Source organism: Corapipo altera, unplaced genomic scaffold (genome assembly GCF_003945725.1).
Source record: "Corapipo altera isolate COAL_440 unplaced genomic scaffold, ASM394572v1 52, whole genome shotgun sequence".
NCBI classification, from domain to species: Eukaryota; Metazoa; Chordata; class Aves; order Passeriformes; family Pipridae; genus Corapipo; species Corapipo altera.
The window spans coordinates 3,209,048-3,234,147 of NW_020884930.1; the positions used below are offsets into that span (position 1 = coordinate 3,209,048).

The 25,100-nt window shown below is 38.8% G+C and overlaps 1 protein-coding gene across 1 annotated transcript in view; it reads left to right on the forward strand.

Annotated features, from left to right (window-relative positions):
- The window catches only part of NECAB1 (N-terminal EF-hand calcium binding protein 1), an 80,227-nt gene extending 56,214 nt beyond the window's left edge, over window positions 1–24,013 (forward strand). Inside the window, exons 7-14 of the mRNA XM_027659157.1 lie at window positions 6,168–6,304; window positions 8,247–8,359; window positions 11,219–11,295; window positions 15,442–15,495; window positions 16,979–17,091; window positions 19,362–19,439; window positions 20,429–20,520; window positions 23,629–24,013. Of these exons, the coding sequence (XP_027514958.1) occupies window positions 6,168–6,304; window positions 8,247–8,359; window positions 11,219–11,295; window positions 15,442–15,495; window positions 16,979–17,091; window positions 19,362–19,439; window positions 20,429–20,520; window positions 23,629–23,657 (693 nt within the window). The 3' untranslated portion in view covers window positions 23,658–24,013. The remainder of the gene's footprint in view (window positions 1–6,167; window positions 6,305–8,246; window positions 8,360–11,218; window positions 11,296–15,441; window positions 15,496–16,978; window positions 17,092–19,361; window positions 19,440–20,428; window positions 20,521–23,628) is intronic.
- The last annotated feature ends 1,087 nt before the right edge of the window (window positions 24,014–25,100 follow it).

Here is a 25,100-nt window from a genome sequence, read left to right on the forward strand (position 1 = left end):
TTTTGCCGGTAGCAGAGAAGATGTGTTAAATAGCCAGCACTTAAAGATAAAACAAAACCCAAAAATTCCTTAATTAATTTAATATTCATACCTCTAAACATAAAAGTGTATATAAATTACTTCACAGGAGAAAAGTAAACATTTAACCTAGCCATTCTCTTGTTGATACCTATCAAAACCACCAACAGCTTTGATGTTTTCTGCGTATCCTTACAACCTTCTCCCTGGAGCAATGTTGTTACATTGATTACAGCTACCTGATAATATCAAACACAGCCAAAACAGTTTCTTGTCTCTAAACTATCTGACGCACCTAATAGCAGTTAAATAGGAGTTACTTTTTATCTGTGCATGAATTTTTTAATATTGCAATAAGAGTATATTACTCCTTCAATAATCCCAATAAAGGAGAGTGATAGAGTGTCCTGATGGACATTATTATAAATGTGTGTCAATATTCTCTCTAATCAGCCATGACTGCCTATTTTATTTCATTTCTGTTAAGTCAGCACTGCAAGAGATTGTCACTGTTCCAATTCTATAGGCAGAATTTAAACACATAGTTTATGCCAAATATAATACTTGGATAAACTTGTAAAGCCTGTGCCATACTCAAAGTTGAATCCAATAATTTGGCATTTTATGCCTCTTATCACTTTTACAATGAGGATGATGCAAAGGTTGCATTTGGGTGAAATCAACACACTGAGCATCTCTGGATACGGCTTCTGGTGAAATTATGATTTGATTCTGACTCAGTTCTGATTTCTTCCTACAGTGTGAATAATTAGATCTTAGGGATTGAAATGAAAAAAATTTGATTTTTTTCATCTTAGTACAGTTATTTCGACTAATTTTATATCTTAAATATTAAGCTGTAACCCAGGGCATTGTCCCAGTAATTTAGGCTCTAAACACACAGGGCAAGAGAAATTCCATGATAAAGGGAAATTTAAATAGATTATTCCCCACTGAGTTTTACTCAATAATAACTATTTTTCAGTTGAGGGTATTTTCTGAAAAGATAAGCCTAAATATGTTTTATGAAATTATTTTGATATGAAGTATAAAATAAGCAACAGCAAATTGCTAAGTAGTATAATAGTAAGAAATTACTATTATAAGTAATGTTAAAAATAAAGCACAATAGATAAGTTATAAAAGTGTAATATAGCATAAAATATTATATAGCAAAATAGGAACATAACAAGCAGTAAAGGGTTTGTTCAGCTGGGAGAAGAGGCAGAGAGAAGATATAATTCTAAAGAATTAAATCTAATCTAAAGAGTTATAGAGAAAACAAAAGAACACCTCTGTCTTTTTCAGGGGTGCATAGCAAAAGCACAAGAGGCAACAGCTACATCTTGCAGAAAGAAAAATGCTGAATGGACATACAGAAAATATGCACAAAGAGAGTGCAAAAACAGACCAGAGAGATGGTGTCATCTTCATCCTTGGAGGAGTTACAAACTCAGCTGAACACATCCTCAGACAGCTCGAACTACCTTCAAAGTTGGCCCTGCTCTGAACGTGGGGTTGGACAATGTCACAGCCAGACATCCTTTCCCACTAAGTTTGTAGAATCATAGAATCATAGAATATTCTGAGTTGGAAGGGACCTAACAGGGTCATCAAATTCCAGCACCTGGCCCTGCACAGGATGGCCCCAAGAGTGACAACATGTGACAAAGAGTATTGTCCAAATGCTTCTTGAATTCTGTCAGACTTGATGCTGTGACCACTTCCCTGGGAAGCCTGTTCCAGTGCCCAACCACCCTCTGGGTGAAGAACCTCTTTGTAATATTCAGACTAAACTTCTGCTGACACAGCTTGATGCTGTTCCCTCAAGTCCTGTCACTGGTCACCACAGAGAAGAGATCAGTGCCTGTCCCTCCTCTTCCTCTTCCCCTCATGAGGAAGTTGTAGACTACAATGAGGTCTCCCCTCAGTCTCCTCTTCTCCAGGCTGAACAGACCAAGTGCTCTCAGATGCTACTCGTATGGCTTCCCCTCAAGGCCCTTCACCATCTTCGTTGCCCTCCTTTGGATGCTCTCTGATAGCTTAATATCTTTCTTATATTGAGGTGCCCAAAACTGCCACAATATTCAAGGTGAGGCTGCACCAGTGCAGAGCAGAGCGGGACAATCCCTCCCTCAACCAGCTGGTGATGCTTTGCCTGATGCGCCCCAGGACATGGCTGGCCCTCCTGGGTACCAGTCAGCTGCATTGCTGACTCATTCACCTTGCCATTGACCAGGACCCCCAGGTCCCTTTCTGCAGCATTACCTTCCAGCCTGTCATTCCCCAGTCTATACACACAACCAGGGTCATCTTGTGCCAGGTGCAGAATCCTGTGCTTTGCCTTGTTGAACTTCATATGATTGGTGATTGCGCAGCCCTCTAATTTGGCAAGGTCTCTCCGTGGGGCCTTGAGGGAGTCAACAGCTCCTCCTAATTTAGTATAGTTGACAAACTTACTCAGTATACCTTCAAGTCCTGTGTCCAAGTAATTTATGAAGATGTCAAAAAGAACCAGCCCTAGCATGGAGCCCTGCGGAAGCTCTTGCCAAACCTGCCATGCCTTCTGAGAAATTGCAGGGTTATTTTTTTGTCCCACTCAAATTTAGTTTGCTTGCCTGGTATTTCCCTTCTTCTCCATCTCAAGGAGCTGCTCTTCTGATAAGTGGATCTGCATGGTGTCAGGTCACCCCAGGGATGAGGACTGGAGTTGGCACCAGAGATCAAAAGGATCAAGAGTGTTGCTGAGCCTCTTGTTGTAACCCTGAGATGTGGAGTGCCCTAGGAGATACCTAAGCCCAGCCTCCTCTGCTGTTGTAAATGGACAACCTCTCATGCACTTTTTTAAGATAGCCATAAGCCACTTTTAAAGACTACAGTAACCTTTTCCACTTGGAAATCACTAATTATGTGTATTTTCAGTGGAACTAATGGAAATTCAAATCTTTGCTGCTCACAAAGGTCACAGTTGCCTCTTGATGAGGAAGATGTGGAAAATTACCCTCATTCATTCACAGTCAGTAAAACTAACAACCAGAACAATATGTTAACACAGATTTATTTCATCTGGACTGCCCAGACTGTGGTGCAGTATAATGTATATGCTAATGAACTGTAATTTACAGCTGATAAAATTCAAGAACCAGGCCATTTTTCTAGTTTATGTACAGACACCATCTGTGGGTCTCCTTATTAATTTGTGACACGATACGCTGACAATACAAATGCTGAGTGTGCCAGTTAAGCTGATTCTACTATAATATACACTTAATAAATTGATATACACTTAATAAAATTATACACTTTTTTTTAAAATTCAAAATTAACATTTTCTTTCTTCTACAGAAGTGTTATATCAGTGTACCTTTAGTACAATACAAAATAAGGTACTTTTCTGTAGGAAGCAGAGTGGTGAAACAGATAAAACCTCCATCTTGAATCGATGGTCTGAACACTTTCAGACTCTTTTCAGTACTAGCCGTGTAGTTTAAGACTCAGCAATTCAGTCCATTACACAACAACCGGTGAAGAGTGAATTGGATATTGCCCCTACTCTGGGAGAAACTCCTAAGGCTGTACAGCTGGTGAAAACTGGCAAAGCAGCTGGGGTTGATGGAATTCCACCTGAAGTCTGAAAGTATGGGGGCCAAGCACTCCATGCTAAATTTCATGAGTTTGTGGTGCGCTGTTGGGAACTAGGTGAACTACCATCAGACCTTCGTGATGCAGTCATCATCATTTTGTATAAGAAGAAAGGGGTTAAATCAGACTGTTCAAATTACCAGGTATTACTCTGCTCTCCGTTGCTGGTAAAATCCTGGCAAGAATACTCTTGAACAGACTAATACCCACTATAGCAGAAGGAATTCTACCTGAAAGCCAACGTGGTTTCAAAGCCAACAGGAGCACCACAGACATGGTGTTTGTTCTCAGACAACTGCAAGAGAAGTGTAGGGAACAGAACAAAGGTGTACATTTTAAGTTGTAATTCAGCATGCCAGTATCAGATTTATCATGACTATGAGCAGAAAGCAATATGGACGTATCTGCAGCATTTACTTTTTGGATGCCCAGAATTTTAAAACACTTAAAATTTTAAACACTTAAAACAATCAAAAAACTTAGAAGAAATTGTCAGTTCTGTCATGTTTTGTTCATTTATTTCCAAAAGCACTGGCAAAAGCTGAAGAAAACTAAATCATACTCTGTATTTCTACTGCAGGGTTTTATTTAGCTGTCCATGCTACACAAATTCACACATGTTGTTCTAACGTGCCAGAGAACCAATGAAGGAAATTTATAAGAAGAATAAAAAATCAGCTTTCCTATTGCATAAAAAAGATTTAGTAATCGTAAAAAGGTTGTCATAAACATTATTTATAGACTGGTGTGAGTCTCAGGTATTCACTGAGGTAGACAGACAATCTCTCATCAGTATCTATTTTAGAAATGTATAAATGAAAAATTATTGTTGGAGATTGACTCACACCTGATTAATCTGAAGACAGAAGAAGTAAATATAGAAGACCATGAAGCTTCTGGCTACATAAGTAACTTCTGATGATTCATGAGTGGTTTAACACCTGAGTTTTCTGTAGCAGAAATCTTCCAGCAAGAACTAACTTAATAACATATATTGTGAATAGATCACTCTCAATTGAAAGCAAAATGGTTTTAAAGCTATTATCTGTCAGTCTTTAATTTTACATTTAAATTTCAAAACATCTTGTATTTGTTCTGATTGCAAACACATACGTGTAAAAATTCTAAGAGAAGTCTAAAAATCAAAAAAGCATTTCAGCTGTCATTCATATTGGGAAGAACATGGAAGAGCTTAAAAATACCCATATGCATTGCCAAAACTACTCAAATGGGTTCTCAGAGTAGGAGGCAACACCACTGAAATGACATCTTCTTTAAAGCATCTCTTTGGATGTTGTGACTAAAGAAATCTTTCATTTAAGGCATCTCATATTTTATGAAATTGTTTTAGGTGGAATTGTACCCAAAGGTTTTCAAGATCAGCTGAGTGGGGAGCCAATAAATTCATTCAGAGTTTAAGAGATGGAAATCTGTTTTCTTTCTCTGTTTCTAATGTGAGTTCAACACAGTAAACAGAGGCTCTAGGGGTCTGTTCTATCCTCTCTATTACACTTACTAATGAGAAAACAAGAAAGAACGTGTTTATATTATTGTAAAGGTGACCTCCCTCACACAGCATTACCTATGTGCTACTGCAGAACTACAGAATCACAGAATGGATACAGTTGGAAGAGACCACAGCGGGTTTTTGCAGATCTAGGCTTGCCAGAAACATTAAATTTGACCCCATCCATGGAAATATGATTTATTGGGCCAGGGAGAAAGCAGGGGTAAGAATTTATTTCTGAAATTATCTACACTAAATAAGCATAAATATTTTTGAATACATACAATATATTGGAAATGTCATTACACAAAGAACCGCTACAGACTGCTACGTATAGGTGCAAACTTTTCTAATAACTTTAGCTCAAATAACATTTAGATGCATTTCATGTAATTGTAAAATATATAGATATATGGTTTCAAAAATAATTAAACAAATTAAAGGAATAAAAATTAAAGACTCTTAAATTCAGAAGGCAACCTCTCTCGCACCGACAGTCCTTCAGCCAACTGAAGGAGGAGTTTTTCAAGGGAGTATCACTAAGCATGTGCCTTGCTCAAAGACTATTCCCATAATTACTGTCAGAGACAGGCCAGTGGGGCTTGATAAACAATTTTCAGAAAAGTGGATCTGAATAAAAACTTTAAATTCAATTCTGCAGTTGTCAGTCTTATTTTGACTTTTCCACACTTAAGAAGTAATGTGGTGCTGCCACCAACTGGAGTTAAGACATGTAAGGAAAAGGGATTTTTTGAGTAGAAACTATGCTGTGCCATTGTGTATCCGGGCCTCTCTCAGCATGGGTGGCATTTGTGTCTATACCTGGAAATTCAGAAGTCTTTTTGTCCAGAAACATAAATGCTGATTACGTGGTTTGCACATACAACTGTGAAAACATCCAACCTGCTTCCTTTCTGAATGAAGTCTGAACCTTCCCTCATGTATTTCTAACCTAGTAGGCAAAGCCTTACCTTTATTTTTTTCCCTATGTAATTTTTAGGACTATCAGGAGGCTTCTAATTTGGAGCAGTTTGTGACTCGCTTTCTCTTGAAGGAGACACTGAACCAGCTTCAGTCCCTCCAGAGTTCCCTGGAGTGTGCCATGGAAACCACGGAGGAGCAGACCCGGCAGGAGAGGTGAGTAAGCTTCCTCTTCAACTGCAATGAAGGAGTGAGGAGTGGGGTCACTGTGAACCTTCTATTTTACATTTCACCCTGCAATCTGATGTAGGGAATAACAGGAGAAATAAGGTTACACTTTTTATTCCATATAGGAACCCACTAAGAGGAGTTTTTTATGGATTTTTTTTCCTCAGTATGCTATTGTTAAAGATGATAAAGAAAGCAAAATATGAACTGTTTTGTTTTGCAGACGAAGATGATCTTAAGACTTTTCTTTTGGAAATGTCATCTACTTGTTTTGCTGTTGGGTTTGAGATCTCTAAAGTACATGAATAATACCCTGGGGGTTTGTGCCAGCAGCTTGACTGTAGGAATCAAACGGTTTTTGGAAGTCTGAGGATGCACCAAGCATGAACAGTATCTATATATCTCTCTGTTCATGCATACATATTTCCAGGTTCCGCAGCAACTGATAGGAGAGAAAGAAATCTTGAATGGCCAGTTCAGAGCTAGAGCCTAACTTAGGTGCCCTTACATCTTCTGAAGTAATCACTGACTTCTCTGACTTGCCCTTTAGGACAGCCTCTCCGGAAATACAGTTTAGAAAGACCATCTGAGTAACTCAAACTACCCAGTTGGGTGCTTGGAACTGGGTGATATGAACATCCCTTTTGCAGTGAGTTTTCTTGACCAAATTGATTGTCTACTAGGGCATTGTGGAGACTTCTTTCTCCAGTTCTATCAGTACAGTTGTTCAGAAATATCCTCTGGAATGCTGAATTTCATTTGTGGCAAACAAAAAAAAAAAAAAAAAGAAGTATGACACACTTAAACCAAATACCATCTTCCCCATTTTCCAAGGTAGCAGTGAAAAGCCAGGCAAACTCAGCACTTTAACTACAGCTATTCTGGAGAAAGTTAGTTCTTAGTGCAGATGCCCCAGTCCATATGTAAAATCATCTTCATTTATGTTTAACAAAACTCAGGGGCAAACTGTTTGAATCAGAATCCCATTAAGACACTCCTAAACTAATTTAAAAGTGCTCACAGTGGGGAATTGCTGCAATTTGACTTACTGTGAAGGGATTTGGTGCTGCAGAAAACACCATCCTAAAACATCTCCTTAACACAGTGTGTGAACTTTTAGTGAGCCTTTATTCTGTGCTTCAGGAGACCAGATATCTTTCCAAAACAGTGGCATGAGAATTATTTACTGAACTGTTTAGGCTACTGTGTAATACTCCTTGCAACCACTCATCCAACTAACTGTTCAAAATTAACCATAGTCCTGGTCCTTCGTTGCATGTCAGCTGGATGATAAAGAACCACATAAAGACAGCCTTTAGTCCTCACACAAAATATCAAGCTTCAGTGACTCTGTCATCACAGTACAAAGATAAATCATTTCTGTATCTGCTATGTTTCACTACTGGTCCCAGAAGTGTATCAGTCCTGCATCCAATATCAACTAATTCTCATCAGTTTTCCTTCCTTATTAACAGATACAGGTTGCTGTTTATCTTTTCAATATTTAAGCTGTAGGGCTCAATTTTTAAAGTTCCTATCTCACTTTTAGATGGTATTGTGAAGTTCCTCTGCAGTGATGCTACAAAACTCCTGTGAATGAAGAAACTGTGTGAATGATTCCTTAGGTCAGGTCAGAACCACATCACAGACAGACACTGCCTTTGAGCTTTCTCTCCCTGAAAGATCTACAGTTTATGCCAGCTTAACCCTCCTTTTTTCTTTTTTTCTTTTTTTTTTTTTTTAACTTCTTTAATGACATAACCACAACTAATTAGTAATAGTGACAATCTGGAAAATAGTCCAGTGGTCTCAATAGGTATTTCTTTTCTTTTAATTCAAAAGGGAACACAGAAGCACGTTTTTTAAAAACAGAGAGAGGAGAGCTCTCCCACACATTTTATCTTAAGAAGTCTCCTGTGTTTCTGTGCAGAAAAGATCCAATGAAACCAGAAGTGCTCTCAGTCCAATGGCCAGGGAAACGCTCAGCTCGAAAGCTTCAGAAGAACAACAGCTTGTCATCAAATAACCCTCATTCTAGCACAGGTATGGCATTTCACATTTTCAAGATACTTAAAACATGTGCATACACACATATACAGAAAAATATACACATATCTTTCTCTCAAAAATTTAATTTAGACACCTAACTAACTCAGATACTTTACTGACAGAAGACAATTTCAATTTAATATAGACGGTATTAACTCAAACCATGAGGAAAATAACTATATATACATAGATGTGAACTGATAAAAATAAATATATAATTATGGGCCAAATTGTGATATTGTTTGGAGGCTTTGGATTGATTCAACATTTTTAGGTGATATTTGTAGCTTGCAGAAGTGAATGAAAAGGTGAAGGCTGTAAATTATAAAGAACCAAGTTCTCTGCCATATCTTACATCCCAGCTGAGAGGAACAAATAAGAAACAAAAAGGGAAAATACAAAATGTGAAAGAAAATAATATTTCATTTCAGATGACACCAAAAAAATCTGAATCAGCGTTTCTCCTTTGGAAAATGTGATAGTGCACTTTGGTAAATGGGATTCTTTGGAAGCAGTGATATTAAGCATGAGGCTGCAGTGAAGGTGTCTCCATGCTTAGTGATGTGTCCCAAAATCAAGGCATGAAGATCACTGAAACAACAAAATATGTGATGGATCAGGCTCACTTCTTGACCAGCCATGCAGATCTCTGCTTGCAGCCACATGCTTACCTCTTCCTTTTTAACCCTCTTCTGAAGACCTTTCTGTCACTCACATTCCTGACTCACTTTGTGCCACTCACCAAATAATGCTGTTCTTTCAGCTCAGTGATACAGGATGATGTTTGCTCTTTTGTTGTGAGTTACTTTTGTTCATAACAAGGAAGGTCACATAGCCTTGTTGCAGCACTGCTAATTCACAGAGTGCAGAAGGAACCCAAACATATGCAAGCTTTACCAAATCACCTCACTGGATTGATGTAATTTTAAAGAGCTAACATCTTTCTCCACAGTTTTACTAATAGCTAATAGCTGTCTACTTTCCTGCACAAGATCTGTGTTTGTCTTGGCACTTGATCTTCCTCCTTACTGCCTGCTGCTCACATGCACAGTAACACTGTAGGTGTGTATTTGCATTCAGTGCTCAAGCCAGCATTTCTTTAGCCTATGTACTTGTTCAGGTAAAGCTGCACTCTACTGCCTCTACAGACCACAGCTGTGGTATGTTCTCAGCATTAGGATTTCTCTGTTTGGTCAAAACATATTCAAGAGCCACAAAAACTCTCAGCTGGAAAATAAGCAGGTTAATGAATGTGCATAACAAGAGCATGTATTGAAAATTCTTCAGTTTCTGATAAATAACCTGCCTCTCTCCTTAGAGCAACCACTTACGTAGACATTTACACTGTGAGTGATGTCAGGAACTGCTTTAATAATGCACATATTTGTTTTCTTGAGTATTGACCCTTCCATCTAGTAGACAATTTTCATGAGATTTTAGCAAAGCAAAATTTTCCAGAGACTTTAGAGAGACTCACAGAATTACAGAATCATAGACAATCCTGAGTTGGAAAGGGCCCACAAGGATCATTGAAGTCCAACTCCTGGCTCTGAACAGGACAGCCCAAAGAATCTGTACCTGAGAGTGTTGTCAAGGGGCTTCTTGAACTCAGACAGGTTGGTGCTGTGACCACTTCCCTGAGGAGCCTGTTCCTGTGACTAACCACCCTCTGGGTAAAGAATTTTTTCCTCATATCCAACCTAAACCTCCCCTAACACAGCTTGATGCCATTTCATGGAATCATAGAATCAGACGGGTTGGAAAGGACCTTCAAGATCATCAAGTCCAACCCTTGATCCAACACCACCGTGGTTACTAGACCATGGCATTAAATGCCACATCCAGTCTTATCTTAAAACCCTCCAGGGATGGAGAATCCACCACCTCCCTGGGCAGCCCATTCCAATGCCTGATTACCCTCTCTGGAAAGAATTTCTTCCTAATATCCAACCTAAATCTCCCCTGGTAGAGCTTAAGAACATGCCCTCTTGTCTTACTGATAGTTGCCTGGGAGAAGAGACCAACCCCCACCTGGCTACAGCCTCCTTTCAGGTAGTTGTAGAGAGTGAGGAGGTCTCCTCTGAGCCTCCTCTTCTCCAGGCTAAATAACCCCAGCTCCCTCAGCCTCTCCTCATAGGACCATTTCCTCTGGTCCTGTTACTTGTCACCAGAGAGACCAGTGCCTGCTCCTACTTTCCCCCTTATAAGGAAGCTGCAGACTGCTCTGAGGTCCCCCTCAGTCTCCTCTTCTGTGGGCTTCACAAGCCAAGTGACCTCAGCTGCTCCCTTGTATGTCTCCCCCTCTAGGCTCTTTACCATCTTCACAGTCCAGACGCTTGTGCCTTTGTAGAACATCGTCTTCTAGCTTCACCCTTGATATATGACATCAGATCAGGTTGGATGTGGCCCTGAGCAACCTGATCTGGTGGCAGGTGTCCCTGCCCATGGCAAGGGGGTTGGAACTAGATGATCTTTAAGGTGCCTTCCAACACAAACCATTCTATGATTCTACGATCAGGTCATTATACAGGCAGGAATATAATTGCAGTAGAGATGGAGAGCTTTCTTCAGGTACCAGCACAATTTCCAAAGGACTAGCATTAATCTAGAATGTAGTTTTAATTCTATAGTGGATTTCTATTGTATCTTAAAAAGAACAAAAATCATTCATGGAGTCAAAATCATGCTTTCCTTTAGTTTTACCTAAATGAACATTGAACTAGTTGGAGCATAATTTTTGAGAAGAAAAAGAAAATGCAGGTAAACTTTTTTTTTAAATAAAATACAGGAATACACTATGTTCCAGCACTTTAGTAACATTTTTTAAATGTTCATTATTTATCTTGTCCAAAGGTTGGATTGAGGAAGACAGCCAGTGGATGACCCAGATAAACAGACTCCAGAAGCTAATTGATAGACTGGAAAAGAAGGTGTGTGGTTTTTTCCACCTGTTCTCTCACTTTCAGTAAAGCAACCCTTTTGAAAACACAAATGTTTTCAGTGCCCCAGTTGCAGTCTTTCCAATCAACAATGAGTGAAACTTCAACACCACCTAAGACAGTTAACACTCATTAAATGCCTACATTTTTCTTCCACCTTCTTCTTTCCTATTGCATGACAGCATGTCATGGTTTTTCCATGCTCCCCTTTCCCCTTCCTATCACCACAGATTCAACTTTTCTTAAAGATCTGAAAAGTTGCATTACTGTATAACTGGAGAATGGTACTGTATTTAGTTATGCTTGTTTTGGGGAACATGGTATAAGCCTCTGTTTTTAGAATATGGTATTTTTCTTTTCCTCTCCAAACTTTCCCATGAAAGCATGACAGAACATTTTGTTTCCTCCTTTTCCATCAGAGAATACTCATTCATAAAGCTTAAAACACTTTCCTAATAAGTAAAGTTCAACCAAAAGCTGATGCAATCCTGCCTGGGAGCTGGCTGCACAGGCCCCAGAGCCCAGAAACCATCTGTGGTTCCCACATCAAATCAGACTCCAGGAGTCTGAAAATGACCCATCTGATCCAACAATGCCAGCATTTACAATTCTAGGGCTTGTAAAATCCTGAGCCACATCTATCCATACAGAAAGTATCTATTACTTTTAATTATTATTCAGATTTAATTGCTACTCTAGTGTACAAAAGTTGTTTTTTATCTCTGTGTGATGACTTCTTTTTTTTGGGAGTGGCTGAATTCAGTGGATTTTGGGACCATGGGGGTTTCTTCCTCCTGGTCCACTGGAGGTGAGGTTTTAGACCAAGTGCTCTCAGACCCAGGAGTAGCTCCATTCCCTGTGCAGCTGATGTAGCTTCTCCCCACAGGTCAGTGCTCACCAGCAATGAGACTGTGCGTGTACTCCAAAGACATTGGCACAGGTGTCTTCACCAGCACCCACACACAGGCAGCACTTGCAGGAACATGAACATGAACAGCAGCACTTGCAGGAAGATGAAACAATCTGATCCTGTTCTTTCTTTTCAGCTGATCGGGGATGATTATGCTCGTGAGCATTATCATGGGTTTTAAGTATTTGTGCCTGGACCCGCACCTCTTACCCAGGCACTGGCTCAGACCTTGGCCCCTGGAAGACAAGTGTCTCCTCTCCCTCAACCAGTCCTCCAACTTGAGTTCAGTAGCAAATTGCACACACAGAAAATAGTTAAAGGATCTAACAAAAAAATAAAAATAGTGGTGACTTGGCACAGGGCTCAGCAAGAGAAGCATACTGACCTTTCTCTGCCATTACTCCCTCCCAAATGAAAAAAACACCTCTAGCTACTTTTGCCCTTTGCTCCCATTTTGGGAACAGCATTGGGTATTTCAGTTATCTCAGTCTTATTACTGATTAGCTGCATATGGTCACCCCCAGCACTGCTGGCCTTGCAAGACTTTGTGCTCCAAAAGGAGACCCATATTCCCTTTGGTTATCCCTGCAGTCTGAAAATCTCACATCACTTCTCCTTAACCAGCTGTGAAATTTGGCCATTACTTGAAGCACTGTCCTTAAGTCCTGTCACCTTCTCACTCTGCTCCTTGCCATGCTCAGCAGCTCAGCCCATTAAGCCTCTGGCCAGAGCCTACCCATGAGCCTCTATACAACTGCTTCCTCCCAGAGGTCATTTCTGCAAGAGAAAGGCAATTACATGGCAGTTGCCACGTTAATGATGTTTTAGTGGCAACTTAATTTTTCCTGAATAGATATAAACTGGATTTTGAAATGTCAAAGTCCATCATGAAAGGTAAATCTCACTTTTCGTCTGGCTTTACTCCCATCTCTGGTTTGGAAACAGCAGCTCACTGCCCCGCCACAGCTCGTCCAGCCCAAAATAGACTGATGCCAAAAGAAAACCTAACATCTAAAGGAATCTGGAAAATAAAAAAAGAAAGAAACCTGGCCTACAGCAATAATGCAATGCAAACATTACAGAAAGCAGCCAACCATTTTGTGGTGAATAAATTTACAACAAGGATGTTATAAAAATATCAAATCTGCCATGTTTAAATGACAGAGAAACTCAGTCTGAAAAGGAGCTCAGTGCAAAGGGAAACAATGACAGGGTATTGAACTCCCATAATTACCTCCTTTTCAATATAAACCTTGATTACTAAAACACAGCAATTAGATAAGCCTAATTTTCCCAGTAGACAGTCTTTCCCAGTAGACCCTAACCTTTGCCTAACTTGGCATCTGCTTGACTTGGTATCTCTCAGCCATGTCTGACTCTGAGAGGTGTTAAATATCAGCTGTCTTTCAGCAGCTATTAAAAGTCCCTCTTTTTGGCTTTGCCCTGAAACAGATTGGAAAGGATTGCACAATCATGCTAAAAGGCAATTTCAAAAGCCACCACTTCTCAGTTGGGTGAGGTAGGACTCCGGAGTCATTTTAAAGCCCCAGCTTTGAGCTGCATGAGTTTTTATTTCCAGGCTGCTTGAAAACGGGCTGGCAGGACCTCTGTTATGCACTCTGGGTTACTTCACTTGTGCTCAAAGTCAAGCCACGCAATGCATAAGCACTCTTTCCACACAGATGAGGACTGTGCCAGCACTCACATGCTCCAAGGTCATATAGGCTGGCTCTGTAGACTTATCCTATCTGTGTAGTCATGCCCTGTCTAATGACATAATACTACTGAAGAGCTGCTATGGATTATTTTTATTTTTTGAAGGGGTAGCAAGTTATTAGTCAGTGGTTCCTACTGGAAAACAACTTGGTGAAGGGTTGATGTAGTGTTGTCTGAGTCTTCTGCTGCCTTCTGTCAAAGGTGAATTCGACCATGAATCAGTCTTGTAAGCTGCCTATTTTTACTCGAGTTCTAAATTTACATACACCGAAAAACAAAAAAGAATTCTTTTCTTGATACCTTTAGAGAAAGTTTGCAGAATCATTCCTTCCTCTCTTTTGCCATGTTTCCCTAGAAAAAAATGGCACTGAAAGCATGGAAGAATTACAGGAATACGCATTTTCCCTTCAGATTTTTTACCTGAAGTGTCTGAACTAACAATAAAGCTGTGTGTTTTTCCCTCCACACACACATTTTATGCTTTTCTATCCACGTTCACAGCAGTTTCTAAGTATTTCACTGCTGCCTTGCTCTGCCACCTGCTGCTGGTGGAGGTCCTCTGTTCATTTGAATTCTACCTGCACATCTCTTGTTGGTTTTCAGCGAGTACAGCATCTGTGCTGGCAGAATGCCTGCTATCTGAGGTTAATCAAACCTCACCCAGGCTGGGAGCATAAGAAATTTTTTTCTCTTTGCTGCACAAGAACTGTGTGCAGTGAGAAGTGAAGCACCACAAACAAAGAGTGCGTTTTTCTCCAGCTGCTTATTGGAAATCAGTCTCCTTTTTTTTTCAGGCATACGGATATTTTTCAGAATATCGTAATGGCATTGAGTTAGAAAGTACTGCATGTGCCTAGCATGTAAAGGATGATTTTGTGTGCACTACTAGTCGGTGTTTGTGTCAATCACTGATTCATGAAGTGCACATCCAGCCTGTGTGCCAAACATGCTGCTGCCTCACAGACACATCTGTTTGCTGCTGCCCAGCCTGTGCTCACAGCAAGTGCAGCAGTTCAGAAACCTAACCTGGACCATCATGCAAATCTCTCAACACTAGAAAAGAGCCCCTTGCAACCCCTTATAAACCTCCTGCAGAGATGTTCCCTTTGTGTAAAGTTTTATCATGGCATAATAGTAACTGATAGTTCATTCCAAATTACCATTCTTGCTCATCTCTATAGTTCATGTGACAATTTGAGAGCATGTCTGTCTTTTCTCAGTTAAGTCCATACATTTGTGAACAAGTGGTTTTGTTACTTTGTTGAATGAAAAAAAACTTTCTGAGCATTAGAGATAAACCTTTACAAAACAGCCCAGCCTGGATTAATCACTGAGGTATACCAGATCAACATTTATGTTTGACTTACAGCTAATAAAGAAGGCATTTAGTTATAACTTCTTGAAATAAAACAGAATCTAGCTATTGGAGTAGTTTGTTAAAAAGGTAAGAGCAGAATATGGCTGTAGTATTGACTCTTCTATTTTCTATTTTCTTTTCAACTGCCTAAAAGGACCTAAAGCTTGAGCCATTTGAAGAGGAAGTTTTAGAAGAAAATGCAAGATCTGTAAGTACTTTTCAAGATAACGATTTTCATATTTGATTATGAATGCCAGCTGTTGAGACAACAATCTCATCTGGTCTCTTTTGTTAAAAAGTAACTGTAAAAATCATTACTCTCACTTTTTCCAGTGATAAGAAACCATTCTATTTAGCAGTGAAACCATTTTATTTAACTGTGAAAGAGGCAACAGAACAAAACTCAGAATACATGAGTAAAAATTTTACATTAATTTTTGCATTGTTTTCAAAGGATACAGGGAGCCAAACCTTAACTTGCATAAGGAGGAAAAGGTGTCATTAATAAGATTTACAAATTTGGCAGCAGTGTTTATGGGGCGGTAGCTTCTCTGCTTCAAATCACCTAATGCTGCATGCATGCTTTAAATCATGGTTGTACAGCCTCTCTCCCTCCCAACACTACTACGGGAAATCTTAATAGGAAAGATGGGAGACTATCTAGTGCTAAGCACTAATCGATATTACAATGTACAAAATCAAAATCATGACCAGAAATAAACTTACTGTTAAGTAAGTTTATGTCCCAAGATTGATAGATTAGCATTCCTAAATTCAGAGCTTTGAACCTAACGCAATGCAAATCAAATATACATGAAAAAATAACCAAAACAGATGATCCATCAAATTGGATCATTATTTCATCACAGGAGTTGCATTAGATTTTTTTTAAAATGATACCATACAATATTGCTAGACAGATTGCTTGTAATTCATAAGATAGCTGTATTAATAATCAAAGCAGAAATGAGTCAAAAACCTGTACAAGAAATTTAGTTGTATTCATTAAGAAGCACATTGTGTTGCTTTAAATATTCCACTAGTAAAGTTGTCAAGCTTCAACAGATGAACTTCAACACATAAACTATTTAAAATAGCTAAAAGGATAAATAGGTCTTCTGGAGTGCTGAGTGTTTCCAGTCTTGTTTATAAAGACTGTTCATTTTCAGAAAGGTGGAGGAAAGAAAATCCTCTCTATTCATCACTTAACATGGGCTGCCTTAGGCATCTCACTCAAGTGCGAGTCAGGGCTCTAAAAGGTAAAAGCAACAACATATCCAGTGCAGACTGTGGGGGTTTGCTCTTATCCCAGACCTTACACCTGCTTGTATACAGATTCACCCAAGGAAACACACTGTCTTTATTACTGAATATTTCAAAGATCAGCATTTGCTTTGCACTCTTCCGAAAAGACTCTCTCATCCAGGATTAGGACAACCATCTCTGAGATGGACACTCATTTTGGGTGTTTCCATTCTGTACCTCAGCTTGTCTAGATATAAGAGCCACACCTGAGCATTTCTACTCCACTCCAGAGCACTAAAATGGGGACTGCAAACTTCTAAGGAACTTCTGTGGATTTGCTTTCATGCTTTATGGTTTTTTTGTTTCATGATATGACTTTTCTGAGTTTAAAGTACAAGGAATTCAGAGGATGATATGGCAGTAATATTGTAATGTTTTTGTATCAGCACATAATGATCGTTCAAAATCAAATGTGTGTGATAGAAGAAAAAATTGAGGAATTCCATCTTGCCCTGAAGCAGTATGTGGAATCTGCTTCTACTCTGGGTGGCTGCCTGCAGTAAGTACAATGTTATTGTCCTTGGGCAGAAGGAAGGAATGTAGTTTCATTTCTTGAATAACCGGGATTATTTATAAAGAGAGAACCTGTAACACCTGTCCAGGCAGCTTATGCATAATCTGTAAGACAGAGCTTTTCAAAGACATCTAGAACTAGAAAAAGATGTCAAAATGTGCAGATTTTAAGTACTATCAAAAAATGACAATAAAGGCTATCCCAAAGGTGTTAAACAATCTTTTCAGGCTTCTTAGCTCCGCAGGTCATTGATTCATGACTTCTGGAAGCTCCTAGGCTGAGACTCTTTATTGGAAAACTCATTTGCCAGCCTTCATTTGTGCTCACCTGGCAACTTGTCAACTTGTTCACCAGTTTTCTGCTTAGAAGCTTTCAGAATCTTCCCTTTAGGCTGTCATTTTAAAATTTTAATTCATAATAAAGAACTGGGAAAATTAAAAAGCAAAATTTTCAATGAAACTGTGTTTCTGCTTTGTTCCTTTTAGAATGAAATAAACTATTAAATAAACTACTATGGGTTACAAATAAATTTTCATGGCTCACCGGTGTTCCGAATTTCTGAATTTCACACACTTGAGAAAGTTACTACTATACACACTGTAGACCATTATGAAAAAGATGTTTTTATACGTGTACACAATATAGGATCTTCCTATATATTCAAAGGCTTCAAAGCCTGCCTATCATACCCCTAATTTATAAACCTTTGCTATGAGATCATCACACTTAGGATTTTATCAATAGTGTCCACACAGACCAGAAAAAGTAAGTTAAGCTGCAAGAGAAGTGACATTTCTGCAGTGGTTCACTTGTAAAGGCAGACTGATGAGGAAAATAAAATTCTCTTGTTGGCCAAGAGACGGGAAAAAAACAAAAACAAAACAAAAAAACCCCAACAAACCAACAAGAGAAGCCCTTCTGGCCTCTTCCAAAAATGAGCATCAAGCTAAAGACTGTAGTGACTGCAGACTTGTCAGGGGAGAGAGCTTACATGACTTTAGAATGCAACTTAACAAATGATGGCAGGAAGTTCCTTTCTTTCCCAAGTTTACAGGCATTTGGTAAGTCTGTAATGCCACCTACCGGATGGGTTTTGCTGTAGTTGGTAATGACAGGGATTTGTTTTTTCCAACAGCTTTCGATATATTTGCTATTTTACCATGTGCTTGCACATACAGCAGGAGAAAAACAATAAATCATAAAACATTGCTTATTAAAATATGAAATATAATCTGATACCCGTTTTCAAGCACATCAGTAGTGAGATCAGCAATCTTACACTTGGGCACTTAGAGAAATATGTATATATACTTTTTGTACTATTTATCTAAACACCAATTTGAGTACCCACATGCATTAATACCGTACATGCTATAAGGGTTTTATGCTCAGGATAGTAAGTGGGATGATTCTCTGTAGAGGATCAACAGATACTCTGTTGATCCATGATATGTTGTTAGCTGAAAAGTGTAAGGACAAGTAACTAGTACCCAAAATATTATTTTAAAAATGTATATGCAGCAGATATCAGCCTATCTGACTTTACACTACATTGTAGATATCCTCCATTTGCTTTCAAAGCACAGAAATTCCATGACACTTTGATGCATCTCATACAAAAAGATAACTTCTACTGTGTAATTCTTCAGTGAAACAACCTCTACAAACTTACTCAAAACTGTTCACTGTGTGGAACAGGATCCCCAGGGAAGTGGTCACAAGCCTGACAGAGTACAGGAAGCGTTTGGACGATACCCTTAGGCACATGGTGTGACTCTTTGGGATGGTCCTGTGCAGGACTAAGTGTTGGACTTGATGATCCTTGCAGGTCCCTTCCAACTTGGCATATTCTGTGGTTCTGTATTAGCTGATCTTTCCTGAACCACAGTTATTTAATTTTATGTATTACTGATTAGCATTTCTTTACATATATGGTACTATTGGAGCAAAATGAAAAATGAGTTTCATAAATAAGAGTCCATCCTAAGTGTAGTAATATAAAATATTACTAAGTAAAAATAAGTATACAAGAGTTTGTTTTTTTTTTAAAGTTAAGATAATTTGTAGTATATGATCACTCATTTGTTAAAATTATTATTTGGATTGTTTTTTTGGTTTTGCTTTTGTTGTTTTATTTTTTTTTTTTTTCAAAAATCACTGCATTTGGTCCTACTTATAGGCAGTTTGGAATAAGATGTGTATGTCCAATAACTTTGTTGTGTTTTATTAAATTAGTTCAATTGTACAATTCTTAGTATTTCCATACAGAAGCTTCCAAGTAATTTCCGCTTCATTGTTTATGAGTTCTGGGAGAACAGCAATGCCTGGAATAGGTAAGTTCTAGGGGTTTGGTGGTTTTTTTTTTTTTTGGTAATACATAAAGTTTTGAAGGTTTTGTGCAGAAAGATTGCATATAAATTACTTAAAATACTGCTAACCAATTTCTTGCTAAATATATCACAATTAAGACTTCAGAATACTTCAATTGCTAGACTTAAATATACTGAAACATAAATAAAAATGCCAGAAAGACAAAACTAATTCAAACCAGAAAAAGTCTGAAAGTGATAAAAATATATCATCAGATAGATGTTAGTTCATCAGAGACAAAAGAACAGGAAGGCAGCAATATTACCAGAGTATAATGGTAAAGAAAGAAACAGAAGGAGCCAACAGATAGAACGCAATGCCATTCCACAACACAGTTCAGCATACAAGTAGTCCTGGGGAGCTCTCCCACAGCTTCCCAATCCACATCACAAAAACCCATCCAACAGACTCCCAGAGTGTCTCTTTTGGGCCCAAAATAGAAGTTGTAGTGATGAAAAATCCTACTAGTTGAATTCTACCCTCCAGCAGGCAGATAAGAAACCGAGACAAAAAGATTGTCCTTAACTACATTTAGGTTAAATCCCACACAAACCAACCCTATGATCTGAAGACAGAAATTGTTCTGAAGGGAGATAGAGAAGTCTCTCGAAGCTCAGTCGCTTTCCTTTCGAACAAAACCCCAGTTTTACTGGGTTTCCTATCACAAAGACTCAAGAACACTCATAACACATGTCAACGCTACACTGGGTCACAACCACGAGACGAGCATCAGAGTGACAGCTAGATGCACAGAAGAAAACCTGTGTTTAATATAATATGCAAGCACTTCACAGCTTATCTGGACTCCTCTCCCACTATCACCATTGCCTAAGTTTTGAAGCACAAAATCTCTGTATAGCATCAACTCTAAAATTTCTAATGCTCGTAAAAAAAAATTGAGCCCCTTTAAAAAACTTATTTTTAATTTTTTTTTTTTTTTACAATTATTTAGCCACCTTCAAATGAATTACAGCAAGACATTCCAAAGAAGTAATGTGGATTTCTTGGAAAGTCCAGAGCTCATCACAACAATGCTAGTCCCTGGTAAATATCAACTTTTCACATTAAACTGTTAGTTCCAGATAAAAAGTTCTGCAATATTAGTGTGTTCCACACACAAGACCACTGCATAATGTCACCCTTAGTCAGATCTTTGGTAAGGTATGGAGGAGAAAAGGACTCTGAATGTTTTTATTTTAACAACAGAAATACAAAATGCATCAGCAAGAAGACCCACAGTGCTTTATTTTATATAGTGCAAACATACACAAGCATATTCTGTTTAAGAAAATATCTAGAATAAACAATGCTGTTTGTGAATGGTAAAACAGACCCTGTTTTAGATTTTCAAGCAAAAAAATGCTTTCTGATGAAGACTTCAACTTAATCCTATTTACACTGCCTGAAGGGAGCCTTAATTACTAATAATTTATGTTTATTTACCAATCTATTTTACATTTTTCCTGCTATGTTAAAAAACTACTTTTAAAAAACAAGGTGTTAAAGATTCCAAATTATTATTCCTAATGCAAACCAATGAGCATGCAACATCTTCCTTCTCCTAGAAATGAAAGTTAAGAGACAGTGCAGAATGAAGAAAAGCAAGCATCAGTCCCATATTTACACAGGGAGGAAAGCAATTATTTTTTATTTTAGGGAACACAAATCTATTAAAATAAACCCCTAATTTCCTCTATGTCTCTGTACAAGCTAAATTTAATATCACAAAACCACACCTAGTAGAAAAAAAATGTAGTCCTGTACCTGGAGTTTCTCCTTAAAAGAAACCAGCCAAGACATCTTCAGACCTCATGAGCCTGATCTGAGCACAAAACTATATGCCAGGGATTCCTGCAGTATCAAGAGACTACACTTAATGAACCAATAATCTCTGTAAATCTTGTATCTTACTGGGAAATTTAAGACAAAGTTGGCTGTAGGAAACAATGATGCCTTTTCCCAAAATTCTTTGTGTCGGAGTGTTAGACTGCATATGATCCAGGAGCGTGCCAGGGTAGTCTACTCACAGGTAAAGTACAATTAACATAAAATAAAATGTAAACATTATTTTTAAATGCCTAAATATAGAAGTGTCTGAAATTGAATTCCAAATACTCATTAAAGCATTGACTCTGCCTGCTTAGAAGGATTTCAGTCTGCAGCACTCTATCCTGGCAGACTGTTGCCATAGGAACAGCATTCCTCACTGTGCACTCCTTGCTGGGGCAATAGGAATAAATGCATTCACAGTCATTTGTACAATTTTATAGATTACCTGTAATTTAGAAATCTCTGCAAAGACGTGGACTTTTGTTTCATGGAAAGTACGACTGATCTATACAAATTTGGTCTATACATTGTCTTAAGCTGTGCCAGGGAAGGTTTAGGTTCAATATTAGGAAAATATTTTTTACAGAGTAATCAGACATTGGAATGGGCTGCCCAGAGACGCGGTGGATTCACCATCCCTGGGGGTTTTTAAGATGAGAACGGATGTGGCACTTAGTGTCATGGTCTAGTAACCACAGAGGTGTTGGATCAAGGGTTGGACTTGATGATCTCAGAGGTCTTTTCCAACCCGGTCGATTCTATGATTCTGTGAAATCCTATTTGTGTTTGAAAGACAGAAAAAGTTCTTGAAGTAAAAAATGATGGCTGAAATCCTACCAGTGTACTTTAGGAAAGAATTTCAGACACCATAGTGTAATAACACTGTAAAATCAGGAGAAAAAAAAAAACGCAAAACTGTCCACAATTAGCACACGGATTAGCTCTGTTCTAGAAACAAATTTACCATAGCTCAGAAACTTCCAAACTCTTTTTACAGATCTGGGTAACGAAGAACTGAAAGAATTGCAAATTGTAATCTAAACCTGATTCAAGGTTTACAACCCAAAAGTCTTTACCCCACCAATTAATTAAAATTAACAAGGATACACTTATGTGGCCAAGAATGATTCAGAGAGACAACACTTTTTAAGACTGTTCAATCCAGTATTATCCTATAGAAAATTAATTTAACATCACTTAATAGGAACCACAACCTATTATAACCACTCAGACACCTGTTAACTGACCTAGCTGCTTCAGGCAATCTACAAGGGTGGCATGAATCACTTGGTTCATCTTCAGTGAATGCCTAATTTTCATAGCAGATCTGGCCTTGAGGACACTAGAGAACCTTTGCCTGAAGAAAACAAAAGCTAGGAGAAAACTGTTGAACACTTAAAACACTATAAATCTATGAAATAAACTGTTAAACTGGCATTTTTGGGGCCAGAATTCATTAATCCACTGATGTTTCTGAGACTACTAGGCTTTCATAGCCCAAATTCAGGTAAAATTCGTAAGTATCTTCTCATCATTTTTCTTCAATAATAATATTTTCCATTTAAATGGCATTAATGGAAGGATTTATGGATACATTCACAAGAAACAAGTTGTGTTAATGAATTTAATCCCCTGTGTAGTGCAAAACCCAGTGAGCTCAGAACACCCCTCTGCTACGGGCACTTGGCATCTCAGATAAGTCACAATTCCTTTCTTTCTTTCCGTCCTGTCTCTCTCCACACTTTGTGTTTCCTCTCTGCGTAAGGTTCAATTTCAAAAGGCCAAAGAGAGATTGGGGGGAAGAAACACACATTTGCTTCACTCCAGCTCTGTCTATAATCTGGTGATTACAGATCCTTTTACGGGAATGATATTTTACAAGTTCATCAATTATCTTACTTTTGGGGACAAAACACTATTAATTCGCAGAGCTGTGTAAAAACACCACCAGATTTGATTAATGTCACCAGGGAAGAAAGTTATTTAAGGTAACACAACCAGCCAGACAACACAGTGCTCAGCTTAAATACTGACACATGCAGCAGCACAGGAATGAGGATCTGGGTGCTTAATTCTATGCAACCACACCTATGACATGCTAATGCTTCTTTGGATGTTTTCAAAAGGTGATATAAATTCTTGTCCTAAAGCCATGCCCCCACCAGTTCTACTCAGCTTTCCCAGTATTCTGAGTATTCTTTCTCACCAGTATCAGCTGCATATATAAATTAATGTTTCTATATATATGTTATGGCTATTTTATTTAGGATTTTTACCAGAAATATCATTTATATTAACAAATAAATAAATTTTCTCTTTCAGCATCGTGGTGGGTCCTCGATAACAACTAGAAGCTGTTCCAAGTAATGTTAATGTTGCATTGTTTTTCATTACACCAACATTCATATAGCAGTGTACAGGTGTGCTGGGCTATGAATTTATGATGTGATAATGTTTGTTATTATGGATGCGATCTTTTCCACTTTATCCATCTTAAAATCTGGAAAACTGCATATTTATTACCTTCTCTTCTTGTGACTAGTTCAGAGACATGATGTATTCTAAAAATTGAAATAAGAAATAAGACAACTATGATATTTATTGTGTATATTCAGTCCAAACAATCACAGAGAAGTACATCTTGATTTGTATGACTAAGTATTTGCGAAAAGTTTCAATCTTGCATTAATAAACAATCATTACATAATGCTGCTGTGGTCTCCTTTGACAGAAGAAAGAGGTATGACCATAAGCACACCTTTTCACACGTCTGCAGAGATGCTGTAAGTCATTAATTAAGAGAATAAACACAGGGCCACCTCTTTGTGCTAACAGAGAACTTCCCTCACACAGGATGTTTTCTGCTCACAAGAAGACAAGGCAGTACTATCTTCTCTTCACAGACTCTAGCCCCTACCCTCACAAGAGGAAACATACCTGCCTGTCTGTCAAGACATTACACATCCCCAGACTTAACATTTCACAACTAATTTGCTTTGAACTCTATGCCCTGACCACTCAGAAAATATTTTTATTAGATCTCTGGCAGCTCACTGAAAAGTCATTAGAGAAACTGCTGTTAGAACACAAATAGCCATAAACCTTGAGCTCATTGGGAGGTTCTAGCAGGGGAACAGGGCTACTGTACACCCCTGAGCAACAAACAGTACCATCAGAGGTCACTCTGTGACAGAGTGTGCAGCTTCATGAGGGACGCACATGGAGCACTGACGAGGAAGGGGACACCCCCAACCTGTAGCCAGTCAGATCTGCTCAATCAACCCGGCTGATCAATGGGGTGACAGATGTTGCAGCCAGATCACCTTCACATCCAGGGATGTGGGGGTCCTGGTCGATGGAAAGTAGAGTCAGCAGTGCCCTGGCAGTCAGGAGGGCCAAACATGTCCTGGGGGCACCAGGCAAAGCACTGCCAGCCGAGGGAGTGGATTGCTCTGCTCTGCACTGGTGTGGCCTCACCTGGAATATTGTGGCAATTTTGGGCACCACAATATAAGAAAGATACAAAGCTATTACAGAGCATCCAAAGGAGGGCAACAAAAATCGTGAAGGGCCTTGAGGGGAAGCCGTATGAAGAGCATCTGAGGTCACTTGGTCTGTTCAGCCTGGAGAAGAAGAGATTCAGGGGAGACCTCACTGCAGTTACAACTTCCTTTGAGGGAAGGAGGAGGGGCAGGCACTGATCTCTTCTCTGTGTGACCAGTGACAGGACCTGAAGTAATGGCCTGAAGTTGTGTCAGGGGAGGTTTAGGTTGAATATTAGAAAGAGGTTCTTC